This window comes from Melanaphis sacchari, unplaced genomic scaffold (assembly GCF_002803265.2).
Source record: "Melanaphis sacchari strain LSU unplaced genomic scaffold, SCAv2.0 Contig395_pilon_pilon, whole genome shotgun sequence".
Classification (NCBI taxonomy): domain Eukaryota; kingdom Metazoa; phylum Arthropoda; class Insecta; order Hemiptera; family Aphididae; genus Melanaphis; species Melanaphis sacchari.
The window spans coordinates 708,289-729,869 of record NW_020271251.1 but is presented as its reverse complement, the minus strand read 5'-3'; the positions used below and the strand labels follow the sequence as shown (position 1 = coordinate 729,869).

At 25.1% G+C, this 21,581-nt stretch overlaps 1 protein-coding gene across 3 annotated transcripts in view; it reads left to right on the top strand.

The window, feature by feature from the left end:
* Positions 1–20,408, top strand: part of LOC112597246 (scavenger receptor class B member 1-like) — a 42,672-nt gene extending 22,264 nt beyond the window's left edge. For 2 of the 3 annotated variants that reach the window (XM_025343214.1, XM_025343215.1), the window contains exons 2-11: positions 5,890–6,223; positions 11,011–11,102; positions 12,146–12,306; positions 16,949–17,093; positions 17,161–17,364; positions 17,439–17,580; positions 18,533–18,781; positions 18,915–19,033; positions 19,584–19,706; positions 19,796–20,408. In XM_025343214.1, coding sequence (XP_025198999.1) covers positions 6,013–6,223; positions 11,011–11,102; positions 12,146–12,306; positions 16,949–17,093; positions 17,161–17,364; positions 17,439–17,580; positions 18,533–18,781; positions 18,915–19,033; positions 19,584–19,706; positions 19,796–20,113 — 1,764 coding nt within the window. In that variant the 5' untranslated portion in view covers positions 5,890–6,012 and the 3' untranslated portion in view covers positions 20,114–20,408. Of the gene's footprint in view, positions 1–1,287; positions 1,400–5,889; positions 6,224–11,010; positions 11,103–12,145; positions 12,307–16,948; positions 17,094–17,160; positions 17,365–17,438; positions 17,581–18,532; positions 18,782–18,914; positions 19,034–19,583; positions 19,707–19,795 lie in introns of those variants that run through there. The other variant, XM_025343216.1, reaches the window with a different exon arrangement.
* Positions 20,409–21,581: the final 1,173 nt, after the last annotated feature.

Below are 21,581 nucleotides of genomic sequence, written 5' to 3'. Positions count from 1 at the left end.
CTTGCGTGTTTATACGTAAAACAATAATATCATAATGCCGCACACATTTATTTACGTTCGTTGTACCTATATCATAATATCATAATATGCACACAGCGGAATCTTTTGCACGAGATGTGTAGGTATAATTGAATATAACATTATACGCAAAAGGACACGATAAGCCACAGACGGATATCATATTATATTAAAATACAAAATATTATTATATTATATACGATCGAGCGCGGTGCACACAATATCATAATATACCTACGCAATCAAGTTCAACCGTACAGCCATTAGCCTTGTTATAGTTGTCAGTATAATCAATAAAAACAAAAATTTGCGAAAACAAATTATTCTACGTACAGCATAAATATATAATATGCAATATAGTGTTATAATAATAATAATAATAATAATAAAACGTTGTTTAGAAAACCTGACGATTTTTAGCGTCGCCTATTCATGTCAGACCGTTGGCGAGCATGGCCGTTATGAAATGTATACTGTGTATACGTGTATAACGCGATCGTGGCATTACAGCAACCGTCCAGATTATAATGTAATAATGATAATCAAACATGACGATAATTTGTGACGGATTTTAGAGGCATATAGAACTGTGTATGATTGTAGTCCTTTGGCCATAGATCTACGATGACGATGTGGTGCGCGTAAAATGCAGGTGCCACTTATGTTTACAACGAGAAAATTGTGTCCGGTAGGCGCTTAAATAATCGCATATTTGCACTGCCGCCGCCGCCGTAAGGATTCAGAAACTGTTTCGTATATTACACCGAAAAATAATAACAATTATTATTATTATTATTATTATTATTATGATCGTTAATGACGTACGAATGAAACAATATATTTTGCATATCGTTTTAATAATATAATAATGTAATAATATAAAACAACACATAACATGTATTTTCCCGATAATTGTACGCAAATGTCTACTAATATCATCAACACCCTTCTAAGGTCAACCAGTTCGATACATCGACATTAATACTATTCCAAAATAATGTGTACACATTATTATACATAAAAAAAAAACCCCCATAAGGAAGTAGGTGAATTATTCAAGAATCAAGAGATGAAAAATGTTCATGATTCATCGGACCGGCTCGACTGACTTATAACAAAACAAATTCAGTAAATTACATTCATTCAATAGTCGACCGGCAAAACTGGTACACTTTTATTATTAAAGTTCGCGACAGTGTTATTTATTTTTATTTTAACATCATTTTCTGTTTGTAATTGTTCGTATTTTTTTATCAGTTGAAAATTAAAATTAATTTATAAAAGTGAATTTAATAAAATAATAGTGTTAAACGCAATTTTCGTTTTGGATAACTATTGGATTACATTTGGATGCCTATACCTATGCATAATCTTTTAACACGTAAGTCACAATAGTCATTCGTTTTGAAATGAGCATAAAATCAAAATATTTTTCAAAGGATATGATTATTATTTGTTTTAACTGTATTGATTATTTCATTGTTTATTTTCTTAGTAATAATTATATATATTTATTTAAATTATTTAATTCGATTAGTATTAAATTTCATAATATTTGACCGTCTTAACCTTACAATATATACTATACAATTATTTCATTATGTATTAAATGCCTTCAAAAATACTAATGAAAAATATCTTCACAAATATAAAATATTGCAGTAAATTTTTGGCTTAAATTTCTTGTATTAGTTTTTGTTTATTAAATTATAATATATTAACTAATTACAAAATATATGAATTTAAGTAAAATAAATGATTTTGGCTATTTAAAATATAATTTTAAAGAATTTTTTTTTAATTGTTCATAGTATATTAATATATTTTTAACTTAAGTTGTAATATTGTAAAGTAATGCATATATCAATCCATTATTATATACTTTAATAAATTCAATAATTATTTTGAATAAAAAATACATATATATTTAATGCTGTTAACACATGAATACACAATAATAAATAAGTATTTATGACAAGTGAACATATTTCATAATAAGCAACTCGTCTGCTGGCCCCATGATGATCTTGAAACACTAATAGGAAGTAAATGGCGACATACGTTCTTAGAGTCATTGAAAATATAAATGTAATCGTTCAACGAACATAATAAAATTATTAAACTATAAACTATAACCGGATATTTCCTTAACTAAACAGGAAATGCTAATGAATAATAATATATCAAGGTTAAGAGTTGGACCTTAAGGGATGTCTTGACATTTTGGTGACGTACAATTTCGGGGATAAACGAGCACATTAAAAAGTACGTAACATGGAAAATTTTGTGGTAACAATGTATTTAGTAGGGATATAGCCTAACTCTTTGACCGTGACCCGAATTCGCAATAATTCCTACGAAACAGGTTAGACATCATAGTTACCGCCAAAAAATATTATTCACGTGAAATTCTATAATAATTTAAAGACCGAAAATACACGTGTTTGTTGTATTACAGCCTATTAGGCCTGCTATTACACGAAAACGTTTGTCAATGGTACACGCGTGTTATAGACGGAACCAAAAATATGCACGATAATGGTGTTAACGGTAGCAGTGCAATACTTTAATGAGATTTGTTTTCATTTAATTAATATATATTTGACAATATTACTCGTCGACTTCGTTGCGTGTGTTTTTGCGTCTTTTATCTGGAGCAGTGGCTTTATTTTATAAACATTGAACATTACATGTTCGAGGTTAAAAACTATAATATAATATAATATTAGCTTGAAATAAACATAAAATAAATATATTTATCAATTCCTATATAAAGCATTTACAAGTATTATACCTCCTACTACTATGATCCATGACATTTAATTTTAACACGTAAGCTTTGATATTCAATGTTTCGCATTGAAATGTATATTTCTCATACTACTACTAAAATTACATTAAATATAAAACAAACCAATAGATCAACTTAAAAAAGTATAGTGTATATTTTATAAGAAAAAGAGTATTTGCAATTATTATTTCAATAATTTTCTCTTAGTTATCTTGGTTCAATCTTTTTAAATATTAAGTTCTTTAATATATTATATAATAATATAAAAGAAATGGTGATACTATATATAATAAATAATATACCACCTAATTTAACTAATATTTTAGACACGTTAATAAAAAACACTGTGTTGTCTTATATTTATGTTTATAGACGCATCACTTCAATGGGGATATTTTTCCAATACAAACTTTTGATTACACAACTCATACAAAACGTATTTAGTTACACAATGAAAATAAATAAATAATGATAAAATACCTATATCCTGTGAATCCAATCAGTGAATTTTTTTAAATTGTATTAACGAATAATAAATAACGATTATAATTAAAATTATATAATACGCTAACAATATGTTTTATGTTTAATTACATGGTATTGCTCATAATTAAAAAATAACACCAACATGCTAAATTAAAAATAATTATCAGAATTAATAATAAACATTGAAATAAGGTAAGCATTGAGAAGAAATGCTATTGGTGTTTGAATCATTCTAACACATAACATTTCATAAAAACAAATATCGTACATGACATTTAAACGTGTATTTTTTAAACACGCAACGTAACTCTGTTATCGTTGTAACTGTTAAATATTAATTTCTTATGATTAAGATAACGCCAAAATTACATTATTTGATATATTGTATAAATTAGGATACGCAATCAAAATTGTATATATTATACATCACTTATCACTTGTCGTCAAAAAAATACGATAAGCCACAACCGTTGACAATATAAGAGTTCAATGTTCAGCAAAAATATATTTAAAAAATATAAACAAACCAATGAATCTAAAAACCCATTTAACTTTTACCATCAGGCTTACGCTGAAATCTTTTTTTTATTAACTATTTAAGTTTAATTAAACATATATATTATAATTGTTTATTTAATAAATAAATACATTATAAAGAAAATAATATAATATTTTAGTTACAATATTTTTAAATTTCTCAATTTAAATAACTTATAATCTTTCTATCATATAAAAATATTGTAGTTGGCGAGTGAAGCAAACAGTAGCTAAATCTCCTATAATTAATACAATTATATAATTATGTCATACGTATATCGTTTATCCAATACAAAACTTAAATACTAAATAATATCTTTTGAGACAGTTTTTATGGTCCATATAAGCTAAAAAAATCCTTAAATTAATTAATTTAATGATAAAAAATAAAAATAAATATTTTTTTATGACGAGGTAATAATAGTTTATAAATTTAAGTCATATAATATATAATAATATAGGTATAACATCAATGTTACTTCAATTTAAATAGTTTAATTATCAATTAACTGTAGTCCACCTTCAGCTTATATATATATTTTTTTTTTTTTTTTTTTGTAAGCACTTAAATATCAATTTCCATCATAATAAATAATTTATTCTTCATGCACTTAATTATTTAATAAATAGGTATAATATTTTTCACAATTATTGAACTATCTATACTAAATAATCATTTTATCATTTAAATAACGTTTATAAAGGTAAAAAAGTAAATAAATTTAATTATAAAAAAAAAAACCTTTCCAAATAAAAAATAAGCATATTCTAAAAATAAACTAGGTATTTTAAGTTGTATAAATTAAAATGCTAATTATTTTTGCTAATTATTGTTAGTAGTGATTATAAATTAAGTACATTAAGCCAATTGGGTATCAAGAAAGCATGTACCGGTTGTCAAATAGCAAATCAAAATGTTACAAAATGAACTAATTATATTGTTTCGTTTTTTTTAATCAATATCCTGCAGTATATTTTAAAATGAATTAAAAATTGCTGTAAACATCTAAATCAGATGTTCAAAATAGACTTAAAATCTTTCTCAGTATTGTAAAATTGGAACATTATATTGATATAATTATGCCTGAAATAGTTGTCCTAATATAAACGTTTAAATACTCACTATATTTTCGATGTTTAATTTTGTATCACTCGAAAAAAATGTTCAATTTAAAAATGTATCAATAAAATCGACCAAATGTACACCAATCATACATTCATATATATCAGGTAAAAAATATATTGTGTAGATGATACGTTCTGATAATTATGCTGTGATATTCTTATTGTTTTGGTGTATAAAAAAAAAAACCGGATAAATCGACAAGAACGAGTCGTTTTTTAAGAGGTTTAAAACGCACTCGGAGCCTATGCGTCTGCTGTTACTTACATCATAAAAAGGTATTCTACACTTCCGCGTAAGCCAATACGACACGTTGTGTTATACAAACAGAATTATTTGCATCGATGTTTTTTTTTTCCATGAGAGCCAATCATTTTCACATCACGATAATACTACGCAAGTGTAAAAGTGTATACCTATAAATTTTGTATTGCATTATACTCTATACGTCATGTCGTGTACGCTCGGAGAAATGATCCGTTTACGTTCACACAAGCCAATCGTTACCGATGTACACATTATACGCGCTTAACAAAATATAATATGTGTTGAAATATGTTTCATTACAAGTGGATAAACAATATTTTACATCAGGAAGGATGTTACGTATTGTCTCAAATAAAAAATACGTACAACTTGGTTTTATTTAACGTGCACTTTTATCGACTGCGCACGTTCAAAATAACGACACAACACACACACATAACTGACCAATAACACAGTCCTACACGTGGGTTTTCTCAGTTAATGTCGTCAGCAAAATTATTCTAAAATTGATGACCCAAATACGATTTCGATTTATTTATTTTTTTTTTACTTTTTACTTTTAATCCATTGTGCGTTGTTAATCACCTCCAAGTTTATGTGGCAAACGTAAACATAAATAATGTATCCGTCCGTTACTAATGATAATGTCCATTTTTCTCGATTACAGTATCGGACACACTTGAGGTGGCTGCCCGAGTGCACAGCGAATGGGATGCGAAATCATCGTACGAATATATCACATATTCTGAACGCGATCAACGATTCCCACCGTTGATAATAAGCAACGAAAATGGGCTTAACGCCGATCAAGTTACCATACCAGTCAGCCAAGAATCGTCTGTTTGGTGTACAACCCCGGATGTCATCCAGCTTTCAGCAAATACCGACTTTCAACATAAACGACCCGTTTAGCAATGAGCGTCAATCGAACCGACGAACTAGCAGACGAAATGGGTTACCTATCAATATGCTCGTCTCCCAGCAAAGGAGGATCAGCAACAGTGAGTATCGAATTGTTTTTCTTTGCATAGAGATTAAAATAGTGTATTATTTTAGTTGGTTAAGATTACAAACTGATTGAGTAAAGTGGAAAAAATGAAACGTGTTAATATAATATACTATGTAAATAGTACACAAACATAATTTTTATTAATATCGCAGCAGTCCTGTATTTAAAAGAATGTAACCAAAAGTATACTTTATTAACTTTTCTATTCAATATTATCTTAGTTTACCTATATCTTACTGTATCTATTGCAATATAAAGCATTTCATGCTGCAACTATGTTTTTAATCATTCTATTGACATATAAATAATAATCATATTAACTTTTGAATGGGAACTATATAATAAGATTATTTAAAATGTGTCATATCCTAATTCAACATAAACCTACTATTCTATTTTAAACATATAAATAACCTGTGTAATTTAAATTTTTAAATGTTAAGGAATGTATAAAAATTATTAATCTACGTATTAAACGAACTCGATTTTACATACTTATATAATTTATTTTAGGTATTTAAAAATATATATTATAATATATCCAGTAAGTCTTATAAAATAGCTTTATCTCTTACATAAAAAATGCTTTCTATGACAATAATTCTTGATTAAATAATTTGTAAATATTGCATAAGCATTAAAAAAAATATATTTGTTTCACATTTGTAAATAAATGTTTCATGGTTTAGAAAATATAATTTTCTCAGTAAAATTTATATTGTATATTTTTAAATTGCATAATTTTATTCAAACATTGATAATTATCAATAATTTATTTTATCTTAATCAGTCATAACTTATACCAAATACAAACGCATCGAGTCGTTAAATCGAGAAGAAAATTCAAAAAACATTGATTTTTTAATGAAAGATTATTACTCAAGACGAAAAAATTTACCACAAAATCAATAGACATAACAGAGAGAATGGAAAAGAGAGAGAGAGAGAGGGCTATTACCTTAATATCAACCGTCACCACGAATCACTCTTAAATAATTCTAGTGCACTAGACCGTAGAATATTCTATTCTTACGGGCCATGATAAATTTCAAAATACACCTAGTTTTACACTTTTACGTCATAATATAGTATAATATAATATTTTATTAATGTACTTTATATTCTTATAAATATTGAAACTCATTCCATTACCGTATACATAAATGTGGGTTTGCGGTGAAGAGTTTTTTCTTGATTAATTTTAAGTTGACCGGCAATGTCTTCGGTAACAAACACTTCGGTAAAATTTTACTAGATTTTTGAAAGAGTTCGACAAACTTCTAGAATTACTTGTTTACGATGAGATAATACGTTTAGTAGGTCACCGGGAAATAAAAATCGAGAGTACCGCGAGCGTTCGTCAACAAAACGAGCTGATCAGCTGGACCCGGTTTATCAACTCTGCCCTATTACATAGCCATCTGTGTGCACTGTGCAGTGTGCTACATGCCTACATATTATTATTACAGTGTATATAATGACTGTTAGCTGGAGGAAGTTTTTAACACTTCATTGTGATATTGCGTAAGAACTATTGACCGGGAAACGTATAGGTAGGATAACTGCTGGTCAATCGAATTTTAAACGAGTAATCAAAAGGTAGGTAGGAGAAAGTAACAAAAGTAAGTATCTACCAATAACGCTTACATTATGATTATACAAATTCAAGATTGACACACTTTGGCGGAATTAAATATTCATCGATTTTAGAATAATGTCGTTCGACATTTGCTCTCTAAACGTACATCATAAGAACAGTAATCTGAAGGTATCTGATAAAATAAAACATAATACGTCATAAAAGAAATAAAAGAAATAAATAATTTTACCTAACATTTTTTTCTACATAAAAATATACTGCAGGTATATTTTATATATTTTGTGTGTATACTTGTGTAACTCGAAATGTAGCCTATTATGTCAGGTACGCTGCACGATAATTTATAATATACTAAATGCATATTACGTTATCATGAAGAATTGAGAATACCTTGTGACATCGGACATTAGTGCTGTTATTAAACATGCTTATTAGACTGAAACATAAACCTACGCAATGAGCATCCAACTAAGGAGTTTTAAGATTTCAAGTATCATAATATGAATAATAAAGTACCTATTTGAATTATACCTACTACAGTTCCTTGTGTTTTTTTTTAATGAGTGCAGTACTGGAATCCAAACGAAATACCTACCGATTATATATTATTTCTTTAACTAGAAGAAATATTGACACAAACACAACGTCTAAAAATACATATAACATTATTATAAATTTATAAATAACAAATATTATGTAAATATGTATTTTTCATTTAAATTATCATCAATACGAATAATCTATTTTAGATAAATATTAGATACTCCTAATCACAAGATGTAGATATAATTTTAAAAAACGCATTTAATAAATACTATGAAAAATTTGAAACAACTATATACCCATAATAAATAACAATAATATTACGAACAAACGTTGGTCCATTGATCATTGTTAAAATAAGCCATATCAGTAAAGTAAAAGTATCGGTGATACTTATAAACTCTTTGTAGATATTTAAACTATCTACTAAATATATTCTAACAACAATAATTTCAAAATGTTGAAATATGCTCATTTTATCTTGTCACTTACTGTATAATTAGATAAATTAGTAATTATTTATACACCTTGTTTGTGGTACAGGCGTTCATTAATCATGACCGCGAAATATTATAATCTTCACCGAACCATGGAAGTTATATAAAATGAATGTATGTCGAAATGTTCATATATGTGGTTTTAATTTAACTATATCATAATGATAATAAAAAAATAGAATAATAATTACATTACTTTGAAGTAATTAATAATCATTTGATTGAACTCAATTGTAATTACTAATTACATATATATATATATATTTTTTTTTTTTGAAAATTTTCATTTAACAAATAATATTAATCACAATAGGGTCGATTATTTCTTTTATATATATGTAGTTAGTATAGTTAATAATTCTTAGTAAATAATAATATATTCATATTCAATTTTTTATGTACTTTTTATTAATAGCTTGGTTTAAAATTAATCAACTTAATATAAAATTAAGAGCAATAAAAAAAAATTTCACTTTGAAATTTGTTACATAATACTTGCCTACTGATATTATAAATATACCTACCATTTATATTGATTTATTTTTATTCTCGCAATGACTAATTGTAATGTTAATGAACGTCTGAGAACTAAAAGAATGAACATTAATAAAATATTTTAAAAATTTAAATTATTTTTTACAACATTGGTATGAAATGACAATTTTTTTTCTTTTAAATATAACTTTTGGGTGGCATATAGTCGATTGAAAATTAATTATAAACCGTTCTCCGATACACCATTAAAAATGTATGAATAAACTGCAAAAAAAATTTCGCTCACGATCGTTGTGATACATAACACATTAAAGCGACAAAGGTAATAGGTTATATATTGACATTTGATATAGGTAGATAATAATTATTATAATCAGATGAAATATATGTAACTAGTAATTCCTAAAGGCTAAGGTTAATATAATTTATATTTCAGAATTTTAAAACAAAATCAGTTATTGTTAATTAACCAAATCAAAATTATGACTGGCCAACTTTTTATTATTTCGTCAAACCAATGTAGGTATACGTACGTTTATCTGAAACAATCAACCTAATCGGAAAAAATTTAAAATTTAAAAACTACATTTAAGAGACAACTTATTTCAGAATAATTCTTTGCGTGATTAAATTAGAATTACATTTACATTGATTCAATTTGATGAGGAGCTTCAGCCAAACTATTTATACATTGAAAAAAATTGGTGAAGTGAAAAACCTCATACTCACCTGTACTAATGTTTAACTAAATATCTATGTTCTATTTTTTCATACCCACTATGATAACTCATAAATTAAAACATGGATTTTTGTATAATTGTATATTTTTTCTTCTTTTAAATTTTTAAATTTTAGTCAGTTATCTTTACAGATCATAATAATTTTGAAACTTATAGAAAAATTCTTTTGCATATTTCTGCATATTTAACATAAAGCTTTAATGATGTGTATAAGTTTATATACATATCATATCTATTCATTCGGTAAATTTTCAAATCAAAATATCCAACATAATTTTAAACTTTGGTACATATGTTTATTTTATATATATATAAATACAAAATTTTAATTTAATAATAACATTAAACCTTGTTTCAACAGAAAAATAATATTATAATTATTGTACACGAGTATCACCAATTCATATACAACAATAAAGTATATCATCATACGAATGTGAGACGTGGCTATATGCATATAAAAAATATTTTATGCATTTTATTTTATACAAAAAAAAAAGTAATGCATACTTAATGCATTTATCGTGAAATAACGACGATAAGAGTTTAAATTCTAAAATTAAAATTGGGAAAACAACTGTTGATAACAATAACTATTACAATAATAATAATAATAATAATGACTGTTCGTCATACGGTTTCACCAAAATATATAAATATGAATTTATTTTATGTACTATATAGTTTAATGATTAATGAAAGCTAGAACATAAAAATATGCACTCTAATCGAATTTTAAAAAAAATTCTAAGTTTTTAGTAGCTTGTGAAATAGTAATTAATTGAGAGGAATAATTATGACTTGCAGGATAAGTCTCTTTATCCCGCCGCGATTTGCGCCTATAAATTGATATGTTAATGGAATATAAAAATAATTCTAAAAATGTCATTTAAATTTGTTTCAGGTCGACTAGCGGTCATCATATTTGGTGTTGTAGCCTTAATAGCTGGACTAATACTCTCTTCAGTTCCGTGGGTTCATTATATAATTTTAAAGGTATTTTCACAATAGTAATCACATAAGAATATTAGAAACAACGCTACAGGTGTTTCTAACACAATAAAAATAATAAATAATTAAACAATTGAAATCACAGAGAATGTCCAAATTCAAATATTTGTTCATTATAAAACAATACTAATTACCAATATAAATGTGTAAAGAAATAATACGTACTGAACTTTCTATTAAAAATGATACTTTAAATACATAATATAATCTGATTTTACATAACTTTCAGTTTATTTTCATAGTATACCTATAGGATTACGCGAATATGATAATTGTAAAGTGTGATATTAAATATCACAACTATCTATGATGGTTATTTAGACGTTAATAATTATAGTGTGTGTGTGTGTGTGTGTGTGTATACTATAATATTTTTATTACGGCACGTTCAGTAAATAGCCAATAAAATCATTGTCCATGGCACAATGTACAAAACAAATTTATTAATTATTTAAATTTTCAAAAACCATTACAAAATATGATTAAAAAATGTTGAACATTTACTCATTTTCAATACTTTTATAATCCAATATCAAACAATATCCGATTTATTAAGCTTAGTTATTTATTATTTTGATTTCGGATAAGGTGTTAATGATTCTTTGAAAATTTTTAAATAAAAAAATGTTTACATTGGAATTTTAAAAATAAAAATTATAAAATCTTACCAATCTTCTTCAACTAACACATTTAGTATTTTATTATTAAAAAAAAAAAAATGTTTAATTTAATTAAAAAAATTAAACTAATTATAATTAATACATACATACTACCTACTGTTAAGTATATTTATTAAATTTTAATATATTAATAGAAAAATTAATACTTGTTTTAAATGTTCAATATCATAAGAAATATACAAATTACAAATCTATTTAAAATATAAGATTTATTTGTCTAATTAATCATTTTATTTATACTTATATTTTTTTCACAAATTAAGTATTAACGTTTTACATAATAGTTAAAATAAATAATATTTAATTTCTCTTATTCAATTTTATTAATTTACAACTATTATATTTAAGAACTTGAAAATATGGAATGGAACTTTAAGTTATCATTACTGGCAAAAACCTGGTGTATTAAGACTGACAAAAGTATTCATATTCAATGTCACCAATCCTGATGGCTTCTTGCAAAACGGCGAAAAGCCAAAACTTCAAGAAATTGGTCCATTTGTTTATAGGTAAGTTTTTATCTATACAACACGTTCTATTCAAAAAGAAAAACTAAAAATTTTGTTTGCTTGAGCCTTTTTAAGTATGAAAATATTTTTTTTCATCATTACCTATTTAAAACGATCGACTAATTAAAATAAAGTCTAAAGTTAAATAATAATACTGGAATTAAATAGATAATAGTTTGAAATTTTTAATTTTTAAATGAATAACATAACCAATCACGTAACTAGGGGGAAAAAATAGTGGAATTTTTTAATCGAGTAAAATAAAATAAAATAAATTTTCTTTATATGTAACTATATGTAATAATGATTGTTTAATTATTCTAACTACGCGAAATTAGTTGGTTTAGTTGTATCCTCTTACTATCTCCGGCTGCTTGTATAGATATTTCTGTTAACTATGATTATTTTATTATATTGTAGTTAATTCAACAATTTTTAGTATATTTTTTCTATATAATAAAACAAAATTAGTTCAAAATACCTATAACTTTAACATTAAAAATAGTTAATGGATAATAGTTAGTTAAAATCCTACAAGCTAAATATAATTCAAACCCTTACCCCGTCCATATCATTTTAAACTTAAATAATCAAATTCTAGGTATAATAGTGTTTTATGTCAAAATAAAGGATGTTAAATACAATACTACTTTTGTACCTTATATTATTTTGATCAAGCTTCAGACTTAAAAATCTAAACTTAGCTTTATTTCGTTACTTTTTAAATTATTAATATAAAATAAAAGATAGATCGTCTCGATAAACTATATAATCGACATTTTAACGTACCTATCTTTTAATATCTGATAGTTAATACTCTGTATAGATAGGTCACTTATCATACGTAGTTAAAATAACAACCACTTTTTAATGCAACTACTATTTAGTATACATTCTTATAACAATTATACTTCAAACATTTTAAATAACAATAATACAAAATGTGTACGTTCACTTTACCTAGAAACCTTGTTAGAAAATATCGAAGAAATAAATTGAAAATAATAAATATCCACATATAGTGGTTTTTTTTCGAAACTCGCATTGGAAGGACTAATTATTACACAATAAATTTAACACTATAATTGTTATAACTTTTGATCTTGAAGTTAATATTATTCATAACAATCATAACAATCGATAGTTCAAAATTAATTAAGTAAGTATTTCAATAATTATTCATGATGATATCATAATATGTAAGACAAAATTATTCGTTCTTTTAATCTAATATAATACATTTAGCTCAATAACTGTTGTTTAAAAAATACATTAACTTAATATTTTATGAGCTAACTGTTATATCCGAATTCAACCTACAATTTTCTTAATAAATGCGGAATCCTTGAAAACTATCTTCTCGTGAATCTTCTTTTTGTTAAAGATAACATTTTGATGAAACTATTATATTAACCAGCATCTCATAAGAACGCCCTTGTACTGAATTGCTCAAATAATATAGTAGTTCTAGTCATTATATATTTGCATGAAACAAACCCCTTTATTTAAATGTCAAATAAAAAAACGTGAAATTTCTAATATTATATCACATGATTTGCCAGATTTTATTTTTCATTTATGTAGATTATATAGGCGTGTAATAATTTATTTATATAATAAATTATGAAGTTATATCATCATTAATTTACAATGTTACTCTTATAAGTACACTAAATGTTTATTAAGTACATATTTAAATTAGAATGTTAGATATTATTGTACTATTATAAATAGTTAAGTTTTCAATAATCTAAAATTAAATTCTTTCTATTTATAAAACCGTTTAAGCTTTTTTTACATTTTTTTCTTAAAAAAAAAAGAACACGAATATTGCCATTTAAAAAATTTAATTTTAATTCATTTTTAATATAACCATACAGGTAGGTACACAAATTTTATGAAAAATATCGTTGTATTTATTTATTTTTATTTACGTACAAAAATAATATTATTTTCAATACTACATAATGTTATATTAACGAATCTCTTAAATAGATAGCAAATTATTTTAGTTAGATTTCATTTAAATAAAAGTGAATAGTTCACGGACATCGCCATCACTTGTTATTAGGTATAATATTAGTATTCTGTATTACCATTGATTATAGTATATTCTATAATCAATGATATTACATGTATAGTAAGACACGAATACATTCAATTTATACTAACTAAAATGTCTATGAAATGCCATTCAAAAATAATAAAATTAATATAAATTCGTATTCATACCATGATATAGTTTAGAGGCAATAGTAATATTAGATGCTTAATCATCTATATTTTAGTCCCAGTTTGATTAACCTTAAGTAAACTAATATAGGATTACTAAAAAGTATCCAAGCTTAATTTATTATTGTGTTCTATATAAGCATAAATTATCAAAACAAAATAAACATTTTTATAAATCGTACACTTTATACTTAATAATACTATTACAAAACTTTACACAATATAAAAATGTAACAAAAATTATTCATGCTAGTCAAACCACAGAAATCTTATTACCTCTCAAAAATTCGCATCACTCATTGATTTATTTTAAAATTTTAACTAATTGTAATCTTGTTAGATACAATCTTATTGAAAGCAATTATGATTCAAACTGTAATTTAACCATGTTAAAGGCTTTTCATTTATTTGAAATTCGATAAGATATTTATGACCCTGGATGTAACGTCTTTAGTAAAAGTAAAATTGGAAAGACCCCACCACGTGTTGTAATAAAACTACTTTATTTTTCTTGGGGAACTTCACGTATCACGTCTGCATAAGACGCTTACCGTCCTTGACCCGAGCCTCAGGAATTTAGTTGTTTTTAGTAATAATATTTGTATTAGTTCATCAATACCTAAGAAGATTGCAAATTTATATACACATATTACTATATAATATATTTATTAGTGATCAAATACTAATTCGAAAAAAATAATTAAAAAAGGGAATTTATTGCTAACGTTTATAATTATGGTATAATATTTTACCTGTTTAACCTGAATATTAAAGATCAATTTTGTTTGTACAGAATGTTTCGTTTACTGTAATTTAATTTTTAACTAAAAAAAACTTAGATATTTTAATAATTTAATATCAGATAAATATAAAATCATATAGATCACGAGTTCTATGCCTTAAACATATAATATTTGAAAATTAAATTTTCTTTAACAATAACTCAAATGTTAGAATAAAAATGACATCAATGATGATTAGCTAAAAATGGCAATGTGCAACGATGGATAACAACAGTATGAAGCAAGTGTCTTGGAGAAAGTGGTCAGAACCTTTCCTATACAAGATTATTACACTGCTGCAATGCTATATGATCTAGATAGTAGCCGCAGAGGCTGCACAATGAATCAAACGTGACGTAATAAGGTTCATACGTTAAGAACGTTAACATTAAACTGTATATTTCAAATACCTTATTATTATTTTTTTATGATGAGTTGTTATTAAATTATGATTACCTAAATTTATAAAATCAATATATTATATTCCTATTATATAACAATTATATTAACATATATATTTAATTTTGGCAATCCGTGAGATTATTATCTTGTTATTTTATGATTGGTACAATTTTTGATTAAATTACCTGTGTTTGAATATGCTTCGAAATAATTTATACTATCCAGAAATTCATAACACGTACGCCATGATGTGTCAAAAAATACATAATATTACTAAATTAATTTGTTAATCATATATTATGACTATCATGCAATAGTTTATTTTACAAGAGTTTTATTATATATTCATGTACATGGTTAGAGTATGTAACACTCAAACCAATTTGCTTTTAAAATATGAAATTTAGGTAAGGTTCTATTATAGAAATCAATCCAACAAATGCTTGCGATTACGATTTACCAGCACCATTAACTTTACTCCAGTTTCTGTATTTTCTACGTAAAAAGATACAAATATATGATTTTCTAAACTGTTGTTATATTTGTACTTCTAATTTCAAAACATTACCTTCAACACTTAAATTAGAATGATCAGAAGGCCATAAAATTGAATAAATGTGTATGTCCTTTCATCATTATGTCATTCGTAAAAATCACCCCAGGTAGTCTAGTATTATTGTAAATCTCTTACACTATTGATAAAGTCAAAAACCGATTATTGCTTTCATAGTTTCATCAATGATACAAGTTTAGAAAATAAATTGACAATCTTAACATCTTTAAAAATCATGTTGTTAAATGACCGATTATAATACGTAGTTTCTTATAGTCATGCACTCTCATGCGTCCGTTAGAAATCAATAGAATTATACAACATTTAACAAAACATCACAAACGTTTGAATGTATCTAAGAAAAGGTTAAAAAAAGAACTAAAAAATTAAGGCGAAAATAATTAATCATTATTGTATTATATTAGGGATAAATTGTAAAACAGTATAACGTTTTAAATAACCTCGAAATCAGAAAAAATTGTTTCGGGTTCAATTATTTTAATTTATAACCCTCATTATAGTTCATATTATCACTCAAATAATTATTGATAACTGCATAACACTAAAAATTAAACAATGAATATTTATCAATGTACTTGCTAATAAATTACCTATACTAAATTGTTCCAATATTATTATATACAATAGAAAAAATTATGTTCAATGATTTCAGAGAAAACATGGAAAAAGTTAACATTCATTTTAATAACAACGGTACGGTGACATACCAACACAAAAAAATTTTAGAATTTATGCCACATCTTTCAGTTATCAAAAATGATGAAATCAAATTAACTGTACCAAATATTCCCTTATTAGTAAGTTTTTGATAGTTTACACATTTAACTAATTTAATAATCACAAATAATTATTTTATAATTTTAGACATTGACTACTCAAGCAAATAGTTTACCGTCAATATTAAAAAGTTCACTTTCAGCAATTTTAAGGTTTTCTGGTTTAACCCCGTTTAAACATGTTACCCCACAACAACTAGTTTTTGGTTATGACGATCCATTAACTTCTCTAGCAAACACATATTATCCAAAAGGAAAAAGACCACCTAAAAAAATGGGACTTTTCTTAATGGTATGTTTGTGATTTATTTTGCTTCTATTAATACATATTTTAAAGATTGGATAATATGATAAATACAATTTTAGCGAAATGGTACGCTAGATGAAGTTTCTACAATATACACGGGTCATAACGGAATGGAGAATTTCGGACTTCTCAATCGTATAAATGGAATGGAAGAGTTACCATTTTGGAAAGGATCTTGTAATTCTATTAGAGCATCTGAAGGTACCTAAATATATTATAAATAAATACTTGGGTTTAATAAATTATTTTTTTTATTATTAATTTTAAATGTAAATTGTAGATTTAAATCTCGGCAACACATAAGAGTTGATTTTTCATCGTATAGTTTATAAGAAAAAGGCAAATTTTATATAAGTACTGTTGGGGTAGTTAAAATCGATTTGTCAAGATAATATTACTTAGAATTTAGATTTTAAAAAATGGAATGCTTTTTAATAATATACCTATATTAATGAGCAATGAAGACATCAAAAGAAAAAAAGATTGAGCATAAATTAATATGTAAAGTTGTCAACTTATCATATTTACATAATTTTTACATAAACAAAAACTAAAATTTTAATAATTTTTCAAATTCTTTATTTATTAATCTTGAGTTTAGGAATACTTAAATTGTATTAAATGTAAAATAATATATAACCATGCATACAAGGTAGTTTAGTAAGAAAGAAATACTTTTGAATACTCTATAAACTTCTTCTTCAATTTTAACGCGATCATATGGGTAATGTACTCGTACTAATATAATATTACGGTGTTACATTCTTGGTATTTTGTATTATAATATAAAAAAAAATGAGCGTAAAAACTACTGAGTTGTTTATAATTTAACGTTTTAACGTGAATATTATTATATTATTTATAACTTCATAGAAAATTATGTCTGAACGCAATTAGAAATTAAAACATTTAATATGTTTGGTTTTTTAAAAAATTTTAGAGATTCTAACCAAACTTAATTCAATTTTGATATTTTATATTATGTTTTTACTTGACTAGTCGTAATATTATTTTTAAATGTATTTGACATAAATTTACTAAGTATGGCATAGAAAATATTAGTTGAGTTATTCACATAGTCTTATTTATAATTAAAAAATATAGTTGGATATTTTTCCTATGACTAAAAATAAACATAAATATTGTATTTTAGGTTCTTTTTTCCCTCCAAGAGAATTTACAAAGTCTGATATAGTACACGTGTATGACAAAGATTTATGTCGAGTATGGGCACTTAGGTACCGAAAAGATGTGATCAAAGATGGTATTACAGCAGGGTACTATACACCTGACGACAATCTTCTAGAAACTGTTGAAAAAAATCCTGAAAATTCATGTTTCTGCGAAGACAACACTGATTGCACGATTAAAGGATTACAGTACATTGGACCTTGTCAATTTAGTAAGTAAATCTGCAGAATATTACTGTTAATTTAATTTGTACTTTTTAAATAAATAATAACTTAAAATAGTAATTTTAATTAATAATAAAGAAAATTTTATTTACAATTTAATGTAATTGTTGAAATTTATAGATGCTCCAGTTTACTTGTCTTTTCCTCATTTCTACAAAGCTGATCCAAAACTTTTAGAAGATGTTGAGGGTCTTTCACCAGATCAAGAAAAGCATGAAACATTCTTAAAAATTCAACCCGTAAGTACTATGATATTAATAAATTAAAATTATATTAACTATCCTACCTACATTAATACCTTTTTATTTATTTAAAAATATAAATTTATGTTGATAAATATGTTTATACGTAAAAATAAAAAATCTTTTTTAAACTTTTAAATACATACTCAATTGGTTAAAAATTGAAGATAAATATATTCAAACTACCCAAAGGTAATAATATTATTCTTGGTTAATTCCAGGGCCAATAACCTAATCTTACCATTCCTCCAAAAAAAAAAAAAAAGTTCTTGATTAAAGCCTGAAATTGAAAAATAAGTTCACTGTCAATTGGTAAACTCCAAATAAATATATACCTAAACTATTTAAATATTTATTTAATAAATTTAATTTTTTTTTAATAAAAATAACACAAAAATTTGATTAGGTTTCAAATTAAGTACAAACAAATTAATTAATCATTACATCTACCTATTATATTCCTATCCAGAAATATTTTAAACAGGGTTTAGTTTACTAATTTACGATACAAATTTATAATGTATAATATAACACTATATTATTATAGAGACTGGGAGTACCACTAGAAGCCCGCGTGAAAGTCCAGCTCAATTTAAAAGTCGAACAATCTAATATTTATCCAACATCCAACTTCAGAAGCATTACATTTCCGATTATGTGGCTTGAAGAGGTAAACAAAAATAATACAATTCAAATAAATTCTATTTAATTTTAAAATAAATTGTGCACGTTTCATTAAAATTTATAATTATCAATCAGGGTGTAAGCGACTTGCCGGAAAACATTCATCGCTGGATATACATGGCCACCACATTCGTAGACACAGCTGTTCCGTTGTTCACTTACGGGCTAATCCTCGGAGGTGCACTATTACTGGTCGCAGTGTTTGTCCGCACATATCACCAAATCGTATTTACCCGGGAAAACATCGAACGTGGCAGACAAAGTATCCTGCGACGGGGTAGCAGTATGCTGGTAAATGGTCAACATCGGTTATTGATTGTTCGTGAATCATACCATAGGATAAGCAACACCGTGCAGGAAACCGACATGGACGCGCAACAGCTTCTGTCGTGATCTAAAGACTACTTATTTTAACGTACCTATTATGATTTTGAAATTTGAAAACTTCTACCATCACCTTTTCGTAAAAGAGATACGAGTGATATGCTATTAAATTATTGTGTAATCTAAACTGTGATATAGATAACGAAAAATGCACAAATGTTTAATGTTCATGTAGTCATCAGAACAAACAAATTCTCAAATTGGACTGTGATACGAATTTTATAGATGAAGAAATTTTATATATATATACATATATATATATGTGTATAGAAAATAAAATAAGATAAACGAAAATAATCAAACATAATTTATCAGTAGTAACTTAATATAATGTTATGCCTTGGTTTTGGGGCGGAATTAAATATTGAATGTTTTTCAACTCATACTTAAATTAATTAGAAATGAATCACAATTGAATTGAACTTTAAATATAAATAATATTGTCGAGCTATACTTACCAACCGTGTTATAGTTTATTGTATTTTGTTTATATATTCATTGAAGAATAAACTAACAATTGATTTAAATTAAATCAATGAAATATTAAGGTGCTCTTATTTTATAATTTTCTGATTATATAATACAACATACCTATACGTTTTTTTTTAATTAAATTTATTTTATATTCAATTATAAATTAAAGCCAAATATCTAATGATAAAATTAATAGACTTAATTATTAGTATCATGATAGTATTATGACTCTGAACAAAGTATTTAATGTCCAATATCAATTTAGTATAATTAATTAATAATGTAAATAATATAAATACACGATATTTTGTTTTTGACAAATCTTAAAATTAATAGGGCATTTATTACTTAGTATTTTCATCATTGTTATTAATAAGTACATCGTTATGCTTAGAAAAATATATAGTTGATTATTTTCTACATGCACACACACATTTGCTCAATCTAAAAATCAAACATCGGTAACAATTTCATCGTTACCATATTATTTACATTTATTATTATGAAGAATGTGTTACTTATTAATTTAACATAAGATTCAACTTGTGTTTTAACTATTATTATTTATTTAAATAAAAAATATGTACAGTGTATAATAAAATAATGTCATGTTAATTTTAACTCATTTTTATATCTAGACAAATATGAATCAAATAATTTATAATTTGGGTAGGTGCATTGAGAAAATTGATGGAAGGTGTACATGACCTATGAATAAATTAACTGTCAGAATTATTTTGCTATTGTAACTTTTGTCAGAATATCATTTATATTTATAAAAAAATTATCCAAAAATATTTTGTACTTTATAGACATTTTTAATAAATCTTTTTTAATTAACTCGAGTATATTTATTACATGATTTAGTACTTTAGTGCATACTAAAATTCGTTGCATAATGCATTCAAATATTTAAGAAGAATAGTACAAGAATTCTGAATGGGCATTGACTACTAGACTAGTCAAGATCTTTAAAACACTAAACAATTATTGTAATCTAACT